Here is a 19,403-nt window from a genome sequence, read left to right as displayed (position 1 = left end):
GGGAAATTCTGTTCTCAAGTGCAAACACTGACAAATGTGTGTGTGTGTGTGTGTGTGTGTGTGTGTGTGTGTGTGTGTGTGTTTGTGTGTGTGTGTGTGTGTGTGTGTGTGTGTTATTTGTGCTGTGAAAATAAACTGCATGTGAGGTTATGATACTGCACTCCATCAATGTGATGGGGAAAATGAAGCACTTCTTTATTGAAGTGGCACTGGAATAATGGCTATGCATCTGTGTTAGAAGTTCTGTCAAAAACAGCCTGTGCTGCTTGGAAACAAGAAGAGTGCTGGGCAGATCTCTGCCTTCTAACAGGCCAGGCTAAAACTCAATCTATCTGGGAGAGGAAACAAATGAAATGCTGCTTACATGCTTTCTAAACCTTTATTTCAGCATAAACAAGAAATTCCTATTAGATCTCTATATAAAACCTAAAGCCGAGAGGACTGCTTATTATGTTAATCTGCTATTATTCTAAACCATAGCCAAAACTAAAATTGTAGTCTGCACCCATTGTGCTTTATAACTTTTAAGAGTCATGAAAAATAATGCTGTGTGTATCCACCCCTACCATCAACAACAGTTGGGGCATACTGAGATTTTACTGACAATCGGGTCGGTTCCCACCATAATGCGGTGCAGGAAAGGTGTGTTCTATGTACCACATTCAAAACAAATTTACAATCTGCTGCGGGTACCAATGCATTGTCAACAGCACCCCAAATGCAGATCTCAATTGAAGTACATTTGTGAGCTCTAGATTGCATAGTAGTACAGTACTGTGTGAGGTATTTTTCAAAAGTAGCACATGCACTAGTGTTTGTGCGGCCCAATGCAATTTGTATCCCATTTAAATGGATGAGCTTCCAAATCCCACTGCAGGGGAACCACACAAGAATTTCACAGAAATCGTGTTCTATGACTCTGGTGTGACCTGGCCCTTAAGGTACTTAAAGACATGAGAAGAGAGTTGCTTAACCTGGCTGCTGTTTAGCAGTATCAGAGAAGAATCTGAAGTTTATGGCTAGACTCTCCCAAATCAATCACTGTCAGGAAAATTAGTATATTGGATTGGTTAGAAAATCTGTTCCAATAGCTCCCATACATTTTAGAAATAAATGTAACTAGGAGCAACTGCTACAGATGCTTGTTTTCCTCCTCCATCCAGAATGTGTACAAAACGCCCCCCAGAAACATTTCCTGCTTGTGTGATTGGCTACTGATTTTCTCAGAAGTGTATACTAAGATACAAGTCCGATTTTTGGCATCCCCTGCAACAAAATGTCACTTTTGGTAAGATACTCCCAATAGGAAAGAATATCTAAAGGGATGAAGACTAGAGCTGGGAGATTTTCTTTTAAAAAAAAATCTGAGATTTAAAAAAAAAAACTTGATTCACGATTCGATTTTTTTATGGACACCGCACCGGTCCTGAGGAGCTGCGGGCAGAAGTTTTTAGGAGAGGCTGCGGCTTCAGCCTATTCCACAAGCCCAGGCGCCGCGGACTAGGCCAAAGCCGTGGCCTCGCCTAAAAACTCCTGCCTGCAGCTACTCAGGACCGGTGTGGTGGTGAAAAAAAAAAATCAAAAAAAAAGATTTGCTTACATTTTGAATCAATTTGATCTCAAAATCAAATTCATGATTTAAATTGATTTTTTCCCCAGCCCTAATGTAGACCCTGCAATTTCTCTTATTAGAAGCCTGATTCTGCAGCAGCTGGTTGATAATTATGAAATCACTCCCATTAGACTCACTCACTACAGGGGCATAGAGGAACAAACAGTGATTTCTTTAGAATAACAAAAAGGTAAGAATCTGCAACAAAGTTTGTTAAAATCCCTGCAATGTAAATAAAACACCCAGAGGGGAATGTTTTTTCCTCAACAAAAGTGGAGCTATGCTTTAAAATGGTTTTAAAGGCTGAAGTTTTTTTTTACCTTTGTGCATTTTATGCATAAAGTTAAAAAACTTCAGCCCAGACCCCCCCCCCCAGCAATGTTCACGATAGCCTAGGCCAGTGATGGCGAACCTTGGCACCCCTGATGTTTTGGAACTACATTTCCCATGATGCTCAAGGACTCTGCAGTGTGGTTGAGCATCATGGGAAATGTAGTTCCAAAACATCTGGAGTGCCAAGGTTCGCCATCACTGGCCTAGGCTGTCCTAGGACTCACCCTCTTCATTGGCTGAAACAGCAGTGGGAGCCCCTTGTTGATCACAGCCAATGAGCCAATGAGGAGAGAGAGAGGGGGGGTGGGGGTCAGGAGAGCCGGCGGGGGACACAAAAAGAAGAGGATTAGAGCTCCTTTGTCCAAAGCCACTGCACAAAGTAGGTAAGTATAACATGTTTGTTATTTAAAAAAAGCATAGCTTTAATACCCTTTATTATAGCTCAGTAAATATTTACCTTCCACTTACTTTATATTGAAGAACTGATGGCTGGGCTGATGTGTGAAGACTGCTAATTGTTTTAATGAAAGTATTTGCAATCTGATAAGAGGGGAGAGGAAACAGAGGGAATGCTTCCTCCTGCCTGCAGAAGACTAATGACACCATCTTAGCCTAGGTGAAGTCAATTGACTAGCATGTCATGGCTGTGTATTGATAAAAAGTTTTAGATAAAAGATTTTTGAATACTTATTCTATTGCTAGACATAACAGGAAATTGTCCACACTAATTGTATCATTACTAAAAGGTCCACTTTAACTCATCAATAACCAATAGTAATGATTAAAGGTGCTAATTGCATTTCATGATGGTGGGGGACGAGGCAGTCATAAAAGAGAGAAACAGAATACTGGGCGAAATGTGCAACATACCAGCAAAAATCCATATTTAGATACTGCTTTATGTTAACTATCAGCAACAGTTAAACTAAAATAATGATGTAATCTCTGCAAACACATTTCATTGATGTGGAATGCAGTTAATAAGGAGATTTCAGTGATGAAATGTCTAAACGGCTTCTGTCAGTTATTACTCACTTAGATGAGGTGTCTGGTATTTTCATATTACTCATTCCTCACTTTCAATTTACAATTATGTAGCTCATTTTTCTTACTATACTCATGTTTTTTTTTTTAAATACACATATAGGGGGAAAAACAGAAGAAAAAAAAACATACATATGGCACCTATCGTAAAATGTAAAACAAACTAAAAAAATGAGGGTCTCTACCAATTACATAACATGCATTATATTTTTGAAAAATATGGGGGGGGGGAGAAAAAGAATTAAATTTGTCAGCACATCTAAGATTACCCACATGAGTCCTATATGTGAATAGTTTGCTTCATTATCAACTTTAAAATAAATGAAAATATCAAAGTAGTTAAAAGGTACCCATATATGCTGTCTGTATTTGCATTACAGAGCAATTAGATTTCGTTCACCCAGCATATTTTTTTTTTTTTGCACAGGCAAGAAGTTTTGACTTTCAAGAAGATACCATTTTGTGGGATTCCTCACAACCCATTAAAGTTTGCTAAATCCGCTGCAAGCTGGCACTGGCTAACTAGTGGGTGGCTGCTGATCTCCAGGAGCTGACGACATCCAGAGAAGCTGATAATACAGGAGCTTACCCCCTTGTACTCCCCTCCACTCTACACTGTTCAATAAAATTGACATTCCATAATGATTTGCTGGACAAGTTTAAGAAGGAAGTTAAGTAAGGAATTCTGTGCAATAAACACCAGAAAATACACGTTGCTTCTGTATGGAGACAGGAGGCCTTCTTGGCTGCAGTATGCACAGAAAAAAAACAGCCCACACAGGATTCCTAATCTGGTGCCATCCCAGAACTCTTTCACCATTAATCCTTAAATGCCATATTTATATATTTATGCATTGAGACATATATTACCTTAATTAAAACACAATTCTTTTTTTTTCCAGTCCAACTATTAACAGTGCTCATTGAAAGCAATAAATCCTTTGGAAATTGATTATTCCCAGCTGTGAAAGGCTGCTTTGTCAGGTAATTGCCATTAGCGCTGCCTTTGGATAGTTGATTTATTGCTGTCTGCCCCTTCTGAAGTGAGAGCTGATGTGGAGGTTGTCATTTCTCATAATGCAGTACTGTATCTCAATAAAGGCAGCATCCAAGCTGGACTTACTATTTGTTGGCAACTAAACACAGCACATTGCACTGAAATATACAGAAATCTTTTATGTAGTCTAGCCTTTCGATACTTCCGTCTCCACTCATTAGATACTTGTTACTTCATAGCTACTATGTGCTATAAAGAAACAGTTACGTCAACATGAACAAAAAAAAAAAAAGTTGAAAGGATTTACATCTCCAAGTGAGAATCTATGAAACAAGATTTGCCCAGGGAGCCCAAGAAAAAAAAAAAAATCGACATTGTATGTGTGAAGCAAATTCTTTATAAAATAAGAAGTACTGTTCTAATGCCAGCCAGCCCCATTCATAAGCTGTAACATTGAAGAAAAAAAATGAACTACAGTAAAACCTTTGATTGAGTGTAACTTGGTCTGAGAGTTTTGAGAGAGTTAGACAAGCTAATTTTTTTTTTTATAAATTTTGACAAGCGCCTCCAAGTGTAGAAATACAGTTACATTTAACAAAGGTACAACATTTAGCAACTCACATGATTGATGATTAAAATAGGCACATCTAATTATGCAGTCATCTGGGGTAGAGCTGTCCACATAGACCAACCTCCTCACCGCTATCTACCTCATCCTTTCCACACTGCTCTCCACAAGCGCTTCAAGCCTGGCTTTCAGAACGCTCTACTGAAAGGTAGTCTTCCCAATCATAATTGCAAAGTGACAGCAGTGAGAGCCGGTGGTGGAGGAAGGTCTATGTGGACAGCTTTACCTCGCATGCTTGCATACTTAGATGTGCCTGTTTTAATCATCAACCATGTCAGTTGCTCAATGTTGTACCTTCATTAAATGTGACCATATCGCTACACTTAGAGGCGCCTCTCTTCTTTTATACTCTGTAGCTCCTGCTGGATTTTGCTTCTAATCCCCTTGTGGAGGCTGCCATTTGTAAATGGACATTTTATGGTCACACAACCTATCACACTGCTACAATCTTGTTATATGGACTATAAACTTAAGGATTTATGAATAAATGGTTGTGGAATGACTCATCTAAGTTTCCATCATTTCTTAAGGGGAAACTCGATTTGATATACGGGTGCTTTGGATTACAAGCATGTTTCCATTACGAATTATGCTCGCAATCCAAGGTTTTACTATACAAGAATTAGGTAAAATGTACCCTTGTATTTGGCAGCCCAACTCTGCAAAGGTTAGGCTCATGGATGCCAGAATAAGTACTGGGACAAATACCTTACTCCGGGCTCCAGCAGGCTCGTTCAATCCTTATGAGCAGTCCAGATTTGCCTCTTCTCTAAGGTGATCCAGCCACAATTACACTTCAGCCCAGTCCCTCAGCATCCTTCACGTACGAAGTAGGGATGCTGAGGGACTAATCACAGAGCAGAATGCCAGTGGGAGAGAAGGAAAGCACCGGATCGGGGGTAAGGTACATTGCATATCCACTTCATCTCCCACCTAGACTAAATTAGCATTTAATCCTTGCAAAGCAGGGTCCCACTGCAAGGGGGATTCTAAATTTGGCCCAATTCACAGAGTTGAGCTTTGAGGGCTAATTCCATCTTTCTAACCATTCTGATCACCCAAACTATCCTCTCCGCACCTCTCAAGACCTCCTGCTCTCAAGCTCCCTGGTCTCTTCCTCCCATGCTTGTCTCCAGGACTTTTTCAGAGCCTTTCCCATCCTCTGGAACCCTCTACCTCAATCTGTCCAGCTACCCTATTAGATTGTAAGCTCTTATGAGCAGGGCCCTCTTGTATTTTATGGTTTTGTAACTGTACTGTCTCCCTTTTATATTGTAAAGCAATGCATAAACTGTTGGCGCTATATACATCCTGTATAATAATAATAATGTGTATTGTTACATCCATATATAGGATATAACATGAAACATGGTGCCATTCAGCAGACCTCAACCCATCCCCTCTTTCTTACTGGAATAGTAGGTTTCTACCCCTCATAGCCTCCTGTATTTTTAATTTTTTTTGGTGTGGCTATAAGGCTCCATCCACACATCTACATCATCCATTCACTGATCCATTCACTCAGATCTGTAAATGTAGGACTAAAAGTTCCATCTGCTACCAAGGTAGAAGAATTTAGAGACTTGTAAATATCAATGTAAATATCAACTTGTAAAAATCAATCACAAGTGCAGAGGCAGAATCATGCTTGTAGTTCTTTGACCACTTTCTCCAGCTCCATAACTGAAAGTTCATACCGCTGTATTTTCAGTTTATTTTACCTGCAATGCACTGATTACAGTTGTACTGCTTTGTAGGTTGAAATGCAAAAAAATTCATAAATGTACATTTTTTTTCCATATGGGTGTGTATATATATTTTTACAAATTAGGTGACTTTACCAAACCTTGTTTAAACAAAAAAAATAATGATATATACAGTGGTGTGAAAAAGTGTTTGCCCCCTTCCTCATTTCCTGTTCCTTTGCATGTTTGTCACACTTAAGTGTTTCGGAACATCAAACCAATTTAAACAATAGTCAAGGACAACACAAGTAAACACAAAATGCAATTTGTAAATGAAGGTGTTTATTATTAAAGGTGAAAAAAAATCCAAACCATCATGGCCCTGTGTGAAAAAGTGATTGCCCCCCTTGTTAAAACATACTATAACTGTGGTTGTCCACACCTGAGTTCAATTTCTCTAGCCACACCCAGGCCTGATTATTGCCACACCTGTTCACAATCAAGGCATCACTTAAATAGGAGCTGCTTGACACAGTAAGGTCCACCAGAAAATCCTTAAAAGCTACACATCATGCCGAGACCCAAAGAAATTCAGGAACAATTGAGAAAGAAAGTAATTGAGATCTATCAGTCTGGAAAGGGTTATAAAGCCATTTCCAAAGCTTTGGGAATCCAGCGAACCACAGTGAGAGCCATTATCCACAAATGGCGAAGACATGGAACAGTGGTGAACCTTCCCAGGAGTGGCCGGCCGCCCAAAATTACCCCAAGAGCGCAGCGACGACTCATCCAAGAGGTCACAAAAGACCCCACAACAACGTCCAAGGAACTGCAGGCCTCACTTGCCTCAGTTAAGGTCAGCGTTCATGCCTCCACCATCAGGAAAAGACTGGGCAAAAATGGCCTGCATGGCAGAGTTCCAAGGAGAAAACCACTGCTGAGCAAAAAGAACATCAAAGCTCGTCTCAATTTCTCCACAACACATCTTGATGATCCCCAAGACTTTTGGGACAACATTCTGTGGACCGATGAGACAAAAGTGGAACTCTTTGGAAGGTGTGTGTCCAAGTATATCTGGCGTAGAAGGAACACTGCATTTCATAAAAAGAACATTATACCAACAGTAAAATATGGTGGTGGTAGTGTGATGGTCTGGGGCTGTTTTCCTGCTTCAGGACCTGGAAGACTTGCCGTGATAAAAGGAACTATGAATTCTGCTGTCTACCAAGAGATCCTGAAGGAGAATGTCCGACCATCTGTTCGTGTACTCAAGCTGAAACGAACTTGGGTTCTGCAGCAGGACAATGATCCTAAACACACCAGCAAGTCCACCAACGAATGGCTGAAGAAAAACAAAATGAAGACTTTGGAGTGGCCTAGCCAAAGTCCTGACCTGAATCCTATTGAGATGTTGTGGTATGACCTTAAAAAGGCCGTTCATGCTCGAAAACCCTCTAATGTAACTGAATTAGGACAATTCTGCAAAGATGAGTAGGCCAAAATTCCTCCAGGACGCTGTAAAAGCCTCATTGCACGTTATCGCAAACGCTTGGTTGCAGTTGTTGCTGCTAAGGGTGGCCCAACCAGTTATTAGGTTTAGGGGGCAATCACTTTTTCACACAGGGCCATGATGGTTTGGATTTTTTTTCACCTTTAATAATAAACACCTTCATTTACAAATTGCATTTTGTGTTTACTTGTGTTGTTCTTGACTATTGTTTAAATTGGTTTGATGTTCCGAAACACTTAAGTGTGACAAACATGCAAAGGAACAGGAAATGAGGAAGGGGGCAAACACTTTTTCACACCACTGTATGTGTGTGTGTGCGTGTGTGTGTGAAGTGTGTGTGCGAAGTGTGTGTGTGAAGTGTGTGTGTGAAGTGTGTGTGTGAAGTGTGTGTGTGTAAAGTGTGTGTGTGAAGTGTGTGTAAAGGCATGTAAAATGCCCATAGGCGCACTACTTTAGTGTGCGTTTTACATGACAGGTGGATGGATATAAACTGACATTAAATATATAATTATAGAAAATCTAAAGACTTTCCAGGTCTCCAAATGATGTGGTGGCATAGATGCAGGGCCGCCATCAGGGGGGTATGGTTGATACAACTGTAAGGGGCCCAAGCGTCTGGAGGGGCCCGACCGAGGCTAGAAGGCAGGAGCATGTGAAGGGGAATCGTGTTGTGCAGTGTCTACTCTCTGTTGCATTGAGCTCAGACATTGAGCTCTATACTACCACCTCTGGCTACTATGTGCATGTGCACACCTCATGTGATGCATGTACTACTGTGTTATGTAGTGCGATTGGCTGCAGCCCCTCTGTGTCTCAGCAACATGTCAGCTTTGTTGAAACTGGAGCTGGGACCAGGTAGGAAGATCACATTTACAAATAGGGGCTGTGAAGGAAAGGGAGGGGGGATGTTTGTGTACAGGGAGGGGCCAGAGTTTTGTGTGTTTGCAGGTGTGAGGGGGGCCTGACATGTAAACAGGTGTAAGAAGGACCTGACATGTATACAGGTGTGAGGGGGGCCTGACATGTATACAGGTGTGAGGGGGGCCTGACATGTATACAGGTGTGAGGGGGGCCTGACATGTATACAGGTGTGAGGGGGGCATGTATACAGGTGTGAGGGGGGGCATGTATACAGGTGTGAGGGGGGCATGTATACAGCTGTGAGAGGGGGGCCTGACACGTAAACAGGTGTGAGGGGGACCTGACATGTATACAGGTGTGAGGGGGGCCTGACATTTATACAGGTGTGAGGGGGGCCTGCCATTTATACAGGTGTGAGAGGTGCCTGACATGTATACAGCTGTGAGGGGGGACCGACATGTATACAGGTGTGAGGGGGGACCGACATGTATACAGGTGTGAGGGGGGACCGACATGTATACAGGTGTGAGAGAGGCCTGACATGTATACAGGTGTGGGGGGGCCTGACATGTATACAGGTGTGGGGGGGCCCATGTATGCAGCTGTGAGGGGGGACCGACATGTATACAGGTGTGAGGGGGACCTGACCTGTAAACAGGTGTGAGGGGGGACCTGACCTGTATACAGGTGTGAGGGGGGACCTGACCTGTATACAGGTGTGAGGGGGGCTGACATGTATACAGGTGTGAGGGGGGCCTGGCAAGTATACAGGTGTGAGAGGGGCCTGACATGTATACAGGTGTGAGAGGGGCCTGACATGTATACAGGTGTGAGGGGGGGGGGGCATGTATACAGCTGTGAGGGGGGGCCGACATGTATACAGGTGTGAGGGGACCTGACCTGTATACAGGTGTGATGGGGGTCTGACATGTATACAGGTGTGGGGGGCCTGACATGTATATAGGTGTGATGGGGGCCTGACCTGTATATAGGTGTGGGGGAGAATGACATGTATACAGGTGTGGGGGGGCCTGACATGTATACAGGTGTGGGGGGGCCCATGTATGCAGCTGTGAGGGGGGACCGACATGTATACAGGTGTGAGGGGGACCTGACCTGTAAACAGGTGTGAGGGGGGACCTGACCTGTATACAGGTGTGAGGGGGGACCTGACCTGTATACAGGTGTGAGGGGGGCTGACATGTATACAGGTGTGAGGGGGGCCTGACATGTATACAGGTGTGAGAGGGGCCTGACATGTATACAGGTGTGAGAGGGGCCTGACATGTATACAGGTGTGAGGGGGGGGCATGTATACAGCTGTGAGGGGGGGCCGACATGTATACAGGTGTGAGGGGGACCTGACCTGTATACAGGTGTGAGGGGGGGACCTGACCTGTATACAGGTGTGAGGGGGGGACCTGACCTGTATACAGGTGTGAGGGGACCTGACCTGTATACAGGTGTGATGGGGGTCTGACATGTATACAGGTGTGGGGGGCCTGACATGTATATAGGTGTGATGGGGGGCCTGACCTGTATATAGGTGTGGGGGAGAATGACATGTATACAGGTGTTAGGGGGGGGCCTGACATGTATACATGCGTGAGCGTGGGCCTGACACGTATGCAGGTGTGAGGGGGGGGCCAGTGTGTATTCAGTGGGATGGCCCTGGGCAATGTTGGTGGTCAGGCTCAGGGATGGGGGGCAAAGTGCCCAGGCCTAAAGCTGTGTAAGGGCCCCAAAAATTTCTAATGCGTAGAAGTCACATATTAAAGTAGAATTACAAATACCTTATACAGTTTACACATAAAACAAGGTTTGGTAAAGTCACCTAATATGTAACAATGCCCTTATATAATAACTAAGCTCTGTCTGAAACATATTTACTGAAAGCAAAGTAGCCATTTTTTGCAGGGAGAAGATAAAAATTCATACAAGACTTTTGCAGGGGTGAGGTCTGTTTAAACATTGGGTGTCAGCTGTTAAGAATATCTTGCTTTTTAATGTATTCTCGTCACCACCCACATATTCGATCCATGAGGCTCATCCTTAACATTTGGCACAAGGAAAAATATTGTAGAGAATTAGCACAGGCACTATTGGCAGACACAGAACAGAAAGGTTTGTGTGAAGCATAGGATTGTGACAGGTTCCTACTGCTAGACCTCCTGGGCAGCACAACAGAGGAGACGTCAGTGTTATGAAACTGAGCACCAACACTGTAGGCAGAACAGAAAGGTTACTGGGAAGTACGGGACTGTGACAGGATCCAACTGTTAGACCTCCTGGGCAGTCAGACACAAAGAAAAGTCACTGCTTTATTCAATAGCATGTAATTACAAGGCATATATTAAACCGGCATTTAATGAAATGCTGTGGTCTGAGAAAAATAGTATTTAAAGATGGCATCACCTTTCATATGACACGGTAACTAACCATTTATAACTGAAGGTACAGCTACTTTTGTACATTCATTTACACCCCGATTACAATTTTCAAGGCAAGGAGGATATAAACTCTTGACTTTACATTTCTGAACATATCCCACAACTGTCACTTTGCCAAACACACATTCCTGCCATATTTCACCAGCAGCTAGTAGATCCCTTAGTGGAACAAGTTGAATCATTTTGTAATATTAAATCCATATGTGCCTGCACTCTTCATAAAGGTGACAATGCAAATTCATCTAGAAAAGCTCACCGGCATTCTGCAAAGATGGGATACCTGTATTATTAATTGATGAACTGCACTTTGTTTAAAGTACAAGTTCTTTCTAACCTTCAAAAGACACTTCCTATTTTTTCCAGATGATGCCATTTGATTCAAAATGACAACAAAGACACTTTTACTTGTATCGGGTAAGAAAACATTGATGGGACCAAGTAATGGCATCTGCTTTAGTGGGACTGCTATAAATAAATGAAAACATTATTCTAAAGCAAGCCTATATAAGATACACGTACTTTGAAGTTAGACATAGACATCCTGATTTTAACTGTCATATTTAATTTACTCTGTCCAATTAAGATATACTTTTTATAGAAGTTTTTCTTATCTCCATTGTTTCATCATTTATGTTTTTGGATTTGCATATATCGGAAGTATAGTGTCATAATAGTTTCTTACCTGCAATAGCACACTTCTTCAAATATTTAATAATTACAGCAATAATTACAGCAATTAAATAACTTTTCTATTTAAGATGACAAGTCTTGTAAATCATGAAAAGTATCGTAAGGTTTCAAAATCAGAGAAGCCACTCAAGCATTGCATGAATGAACTGGAAGAGGCTGGCATATCCCCAAGGCAGGAGGGACAGACACCAATATACTGTTCATCCTGCTGACGCACTGCTATATCACTACAGCTCTGCTTAAGGCTATGTATTTGAACTGCCTATTGCCAAACTTCTAAAAGCTCTTATTTTTAATAAACAGTGGTCTATGCCATCCCCTCCCCTTCTGTACTACCTATGGAACTACCTGGATGACAAATACATACTTCACAAGAAATAGATTTCTGCTGTAAGTAATTTCCCCCTATATATATATGAATGAGATCAGCTGGTCAACTTTTTCCTGTGTCATGACCTAAAGTCTGTCCAGGAAGTAAGGCAGAAGTAATGGAGCAGTGTTTTCAAACAGACATAAGGATAGCGAAGTATGCATGCATATAATAAATGGAAAGCTTTTTAATTTTCGCAAAAGAAGCACATTAATGTTATGTTGGTTCTTAGGGGAGCTGGAATTTAGAGAAAAAAAAAGGTGAACTTAGCCTTTAAAGGGGTTGTAAACCCTCATGATTTTTCACCTTAATGCATCCTATGCATTAAGGTAAAAAAAACTTCTGACACAGACCTGCCCCCCCCCCATTTTACTCACCTGAACCCATGAATTTCCCATGGCAGAGATGCGCTCTTCCTCTGCCCGGGGTTCTCAATGCTTCATTGGATAGCTTGATAGCAGTGCAGCCATTGGCTCCCACTGCTGTCAATCAAAGCCAATGAGGTGGTGCCAGGGCCGATTTCATTCCTGCATGTCAGTCCAACTTCGGGGGTGATGTTCAGAAACATCTGTGCAGGTTCCTGAACAGCTGTCTATACAAATCGCACCCCAATGTTGCCAAAAGTACAGAAAGTACTTTTGGGAATCGGTGCAGTGTCGCACTGATTGGGGCGTGCCATTGCAGAAATAGCCACAAATTTAGCATGTCATTTGACATGTCAAATCACATCAAGATAAATCTAGACTTAAGCTGTAATTAGCGTCACACGTGCCTTCAATCTTGTAATCAGTCAGCCTATTTAAATTATAATTAAAAGTGGTCACTCTGCTTGTTTGCATCGTTGTGTGCACACTGTGTAGAACAATAAAATCTCTAAGAGATCAAGGAATCCTGGAGCAAACAAATTTGTCTATGTAGGTTTTCAATGTGTGTGTATATATGTGTATAGGTGTGTGTTAAATGAAGTAGCTAAGAAGAAATTCTACATTAAGCAGTCTGACACAGTAACCACAGTTCATTAAATATCACACATGTACTACTCCTTTTACTGCTATTGTAGCTGCATACAAGTCTTCTAGAGAACTCCACTCCATGCTTTTTTCATCAAGAATCCCAGACAAAAGAAATTCTATTCTTTCAGTATGGCAAATCCTTTATCTGTGGCATAGGGCATTGTAGGAAAGACTTTTTTGTCAAAGGAATGTTTACATTAATGACCAGAAAAAAGCCCATGCTTAAAGATGGTTAGATGGAATATTGCCCAGAGCAGTGTGCTTTTCTTAGAGGTTTCGCCAATGCAAATTTTTACAAAGCACCTGTCAGCCATCCAGTTCATCTTCCCAAACCAAAGACAGGAAGTAAGGGGCTTAATCTGTATAACATCTTACAGTTACAGATACCTAGTAGAAAAGCTGGCCATACACAATTAGATTTTTAATCAAACATTTGTAGAAAAACATGTATCAGAACATTCTTTCTTGCCATCATTGAGTCAACTATTTTAATTTGAGAGCCCTAAAAATGTCATCTGGACCTGCTGTTTGAATGGAATCCCCATATGTATTAAACATATCTCATTACAATATGTATGATTTTTTTTTTTCCTAACGAAAACCACATTCACAGTTAGAATTGTTATTTCAAGACCAATCTGCCATCCTGTCTCTTTGAATTTTTTCATTACTATGGTCGACTCGAAAACGAATGCCGATTTCACCCCAATAACTATTACAAAATTATTGTATAGCCAGCTTAAGACAGTTAAGCCTCGTACCCATGGTACGATTGTTGGCCAACCGAGTGTCTGATTTTTGTCAAAAGGGCATGTGCCAGGATCTTGTCTTGCATACTAATGGTACACAATTGTTGTGCCACAAACACAAACGTAGTGACGTACTACCAGGAATTTAGGCTCTTGAATGTGACTCTTTGGGCCCCTTCTGCTAATTTTCGTGTTTGGCGAGCATTGATTCAGAGCATACGTGTTTGTACTTTCGACTATTGTGTGATGGATTGGTGCACTGACCATATGAAAATTTAACGTCAAACCGTTGTCAGCCGAAAATTTACTAGCCTGCCATCCAACATTTCTTGGCCAAAAGCTGGTCAACAATTGTCAAAAGGAGCATACTAACAGTAAGATTTTAAGACAACAGTCTGTCAACAGACAATCCCCTGCCAACAATCATACAGTGTGTATGAGGCTTAAATCTCAGTTAACACCAGTGCGCTGTGTGATATCGCATGTGATTCACACCGCACTGCAAATCACAGGCGTTGTCTGTGTGATGTCATTTCAGCCATACAGATAGTATGGCTGAATTTGCACCGCATTCGGACCAAACTTGCACAGGACCAATGTGATCCAATTCATGTCCAAACTGACAGTTCTTACTGCGATATGCAAACTGATTTGGGGGTGTCATTAACTTTCTATTGACACACCCAGCAGTTTGCATAGTGCAGTGTGAACTGACTTGCGAGTTAGGTGTGATGCGGGAACCTGCACTGGATTTGCTGGGTTCCCGCATCACACTAGTGTGAACCGAGCCTAAAGATTGAAACATGTAAAGTACCATTTTCTTTTTCGAAAACTAAAGTTGTGTACTCTGCGTTCTGGACTATAATGATATTCGGGAAGACATCTGTCATTTTGCACACAGTTGTGTAAGTAGCACAGCAAAGTATTGTAGTTATACCTCTTCTAGAGTGTTTGCAGGGACTGCTTACAGTGATTGTAAAGACCCTAACATGTTATACTTACCTGCTCACTGCAGTGATTTTGCAGATAGTAGCCCAGATCCTCCTCTTCTCAGGTCCCTCTTTGAAAATCCCAGCCCCTCCCTCCTGATGAGTGCCCCCACAGCAAGCAACTATAGGATTGGATCTTATATGGGCATCCAAACCGAGCTGCAGTTCCATGAGTCCATTCAGCTTCGACTAGGCCCCAGCCCCTCTCTCTCCTCATAGGCTGATTGACTTTGATTGACAGCAAGAGCCAATGGTGCTCCGCTGCTGTCTCAGCCAATTAGGAGGAGAGTTCAGGGCAGCCGAGTCTCTCGTGCAACATCGCTGGATAGAGATGGGCTCAGGTAAGTATTAGGGGGGCTGCTGCACACAGAAGTTTTTTCTATCTTAATGCATAAAATGCATTAAGAAAAAAACCTTCTGCTTTTACAATCACTTTAAGTCTCCGTTAACACTAGTGCCTAGTCAGGACTAGTCTCACAAAATCACATGACAATGGAAATCACATTGTTTTCAATGGTTTCCTTTTTCAAATCAATGCAGGGCAATATTTTGGAAAAGGTACTACTTTGGTGCGACTCCAGCCCTATAGAATATAAACCACATCCAAGTTGCACTAGACTAGACAATCGCACTGAAAATCAAATCAAAATTAGATCATAGAAGTTTCGACCTAGCTTAAAGTGGAAGTAAACCCTCCTACTGTTTTCAGCCAAGGATACTGCAATCTTGGCTTCTCTTTCATCCTCAACTGCCATGATGCTGCACATGTTATCAGTTATGGAACCAGCCATTGGATGGTTTGACAAGTTTAGTTGAGAGCACAACCAATGTGACAGTTAGCATTCCCGGCATGCCGGGAATGTAACTGTTTTTTTAAACTGTTATATCAATGGGGTTCCTACTGCTTTAAAGTGGTTGTGAACCCACTGTATTAAACTAGTGTTATCCCCTCTGTATCATAATAACATTTGTCCCTGTGTCTGTGTAATGTAAAAAAACTGCCAATCTGTACCTGTATAAGCTACGCTCCGAGCACTCAGCTGACATGTCAGCTCCCTTGTTTCTCCAGGTCAGAGCAGAAGAGGGCAGGGCTGAGCCATTCTGCTGATGTCAGCCAGTGGAGGAGGGGGGAGAGAAGAGAGAGAGAGCTGACAATCAGCTGAGTGGTGAGAGCCACTTATACAGGCACAGATCGGCTGAGTTTTTACATTACACAGGGACAGGTGTTCTAACGCTTCAGAGGGGATAAGACGACTTATGATCAGATGGGGGGTGGAGCGGGCGCAGCTACAAGCATGGAGGGGGGGGGGGAGGGACCGAGGACACAGACAGAGCTGCAGACAGGAGAGCTGCGGCTGATGAAACCATGCAAATAGACCACAATGTCAGGGGCTCAGCAGCCATGATAATTGTGGTCTGTTTGCAGGGGGGAGGGTATAGCCAAGCAGGATCAGTCAGTTTTTTTTTAGGGTATACAGGGGTCCAGGATCAGGGTTTTTTTTGGGGGGGGGGGGGGGGATAACAAACGCTTTAACTCTTAACCATAAGAACTGATGCTTTAAAGACTTGAACTAGAAGCATGAAATATGCCTGACCACACACTGGGCTTTGCAGCTCTTTCCAATACAGTAGTGAAGAACAGAGATACTTCTTATTCTCAAGGTGTTAATTTTGGCTCCAGTTATTCATGTTAGCCTCATAATCTTCAGTTTAAAGGATGACTTATGCTGTACTTTACCAATCTTTCACATTTTAAAATCGTAGACCACACGCTGAGAGTTAAAGACTTATTTATGCACTTTGGAGGCTAATGTGGGAATGATTTCTGCCAAGTATCGGCACTCAAACCAGATGCTTAAAATGCTGGTCACAACTTTCATGCAATAACGTAAACTGCTACAGAAATTACTTTTGATATGTTTAACAAAAACATTATATGAAGGAGAGGATTGAGAAGGATGTGGGGTGGCTGAAGTCTGCATTAAACAGTCTCCTCAGGACAAGTCATAAAAAGCCCAAATCCACAACAACTGAAAATATGCAGACCTAAGTCCCTTACAAAACTAAATGATTACATAAAATATAGCATATTTATAAATGGGATTACTTTCTTCCAAAGCAGGAAAAGAACCATATGGAGGCACTTTATAAAGTGTAAAGAATATATGCTGTGCTTGGCTGTGGGGGAGCCACCAGTTTTTTTGTAGATATTGCCTTCTAGATACAATAAAATACTTAAAGCCCAACTCCAGAAATTAGAAGAAAAAAATCTATCCTTGCAGTAGAGCCCCCCTTCACTGCAACAGTTAAACTTTTGTTATGCCGAGAGGGTATAGAAACATGCACTGTTACTTACTTGATCCCCCACTCTGGTACTGCCCTCTTCTTCCTGAAGCTCAGTCTGTGGGGGGTCCGTCTGTGTCATCAAATACAATACAGGGTTATGACTTGGACGTGGTGGGGGCAAGCATTACAAGCATGAGCGCCTTAGAAAGCTTTACTCCTTATTTTGACACCCCTAGACCTTGCAGTATGGGTGCACACTACCAGGGTAGATTTTCTTTCTAACTCCTGAAGATGGCCTTTATTTTTTCCTAAAAAATTATTCTTAGAGCTCAAGTATGCAGTACATGAAAAGAAAAAAAACTGATCACAATTATCCATGGTTTTGAGAAGAAGTAGAGAGTTACTTATGTTTTTCAGCAATTTAATTTTGATTAGGGTGCATAGGGTACATTTACTTATGTAGCTACTGCACAATAACGCCCCTTTCACACAGCCGGTTTGTTGCGGCTTCCAGTTTCTTGCTGCAGGAATGACCGGGTTGTGCAATTAGCATCGGCCACTCAGCCCATATAAACTAAGAGCAGCCTGCGTCCCGGCTCGCACATCTGTCCGAAAATTGCAGCTAATTTTGCTGTGTGCATCTACATACAATCAGCAGTGGTCACCGTCAACCTGCCATTAGGCGGACTAAACAGCCAATGCTAATTCCATAACTCAATCTTTCCTGCAGCCAGAATCCACAGATTCTGGCCGCAGGAACCCGGCTGTGCGAAAGGAGTCTTAATGTGTAATAAAATAGCCACAGTCAACTTTGACTGGGCAGCTTGTGAAATGGATGTTGACCAAGCCATGAATACACCAAAACATTTTTTTATTGTAGATGGCATTCAGGACCAGGCGAAAGTGCTGAGTTATGAATTATTTCCCTTCTTTGGATTAAAAAAAAAAAAAAAGATGTTCCATTTAGAAATGTATTTCACAAATAAAAAAGTTGCAGTTATAGTTTGGCTATCATATGGTAAAATTACTGCTAGATAATCCCACTGCAACAGCACAACAAAGCATACAGTATACTTTTAACCTAAGTGGGGTATTTCAAATTTTTAGGTTTCAGCCTGCATCTCTTTAGTTTCTCACACCATTCTGTGTTAGTTTTATCACACAAATACATTCACAGCAAGTGATGACACAACTCACAAAAGCACAGATCTGACTTTATAAAACACACTTCTTAACCTCATTTGACTGTGCCTGTTTATTTTGTTTTCCTAAAATTTGTACATCTCCAACGACAAAGCAATATCACCTATTACATAACACAGCCTTCTAATGATTGTAAAAGCAAACAGGCCTTTGCACAAACTGGCAAAAGGCAATGGTGATGCTGCTCACAGTAATCAGCTAGATGTTACATTTATTTTGAAACCTGCAGTTGGGAAAATCACAATATCGATGGCCATTAAAAATTCAAAAATAAATAAATAAAGGTTGGATAAGAAAATGATCAATGCAATTATTGCCCTACACAGGTACATGAATTTGGTGCATGCTGCACCCCTTTTAGAATGCATGAGAGACACATTTGCAAAATATGTATGCGCCATTCTTTATGAATTTTAGGGAACGTGTCTAACAGGGAGTCCATAATTGTCAAGCCATAACAATCTACCAAACAGAAATAGGTTATGGTAAATAGTTAACTAAAAGTAACTCTCTGCTGGGTTAAAAGTAAACAAAATAATGCAGAGGCCACAACCAATCACCATAAGATGCTTGAACATATCTTCACTGCCCATTCTGGAATCTGAATCATGAGAAATACCAACTATTCTGGGAATGGGAAACATGTGACACTTTCCACAAATACGGCAGTGGACTTTTTTTGGGGGGGAGAAAAGACCCAATCTGTCTCTAGGTATTAAACCCTTCCGATAATACAGAAAGGCAATGTTACCCATGGAACTATTTAGATGCTTCAGATAATGTTCTTGAATTATGAGTTATAGGGGGAGATTTACTAAAAAGGGTGCACTCAGAATCTGGTGACGCTGTGCATGGTAGCCAATCAGCTTCTAACTTCAGCTTGTTCAATTAAACTTTGACAATAAAACCTGCAAGCTGATTGGTTTCTATGCAGAGCTGCCCCAGATTGTGCACTCTCTAGTTTTAGTAAATCCCCCTTGGTG

The 19,403-nt window shown here is 41.8% G+C and overlaps 1 protein-coding gene across 12 annotated transcripts in view; it reads right to left on the bottom strand.

Annotated features, from left to right (window-relative positions):
* MSI2 (musashi RNA binding protein 2) overlaps nt 1–19,403 on the bottom strand; it is an 845,284-nt gene that overhangs the window by 639,869 nt on the left and 186,012 nt on the right. For 9 of the 12 annotated variants that reach the window (XM_077482429.1, XM_077482423.1, XM_077482428.1 and 6 more), the window contains exon 6: nt 17,288–17,347. The exons of the other annotated variants lie outside the window; for them this stretch is intronic. In XM_077482429.1, the coding sequence (XP_077338555.1) occupies nt 17,288–17,347 (60 nt within the window). The remainder of the gene's footprint in view (nt 1–17,287; nt 17,348–19,403) is intronic. 12 annotated transcript variants of the gene reach the window in all.

The sequence above is a fragment of the Lithobates pipiens genome, unplaced genomic scaffold (genome assembly GCF_037356315.1).
Source record: "Lithobates pipiens isolate NorthernLeopardFrog02 unplaced genomic scaffold, aLitPip1_a1.2 Scaffold_16, whole genome shotgun sequence".
Lineage (NCBI taxonomy): Eukaryota > Metazoa > Chordata > Amphibia > Anura > Ranidae > Lithobates > Lithobates pipiens.
Note: the sequence above shows the minus strand (reverse complement) of the source record. Positions and strands in the feature narration are given on the sequence as shown.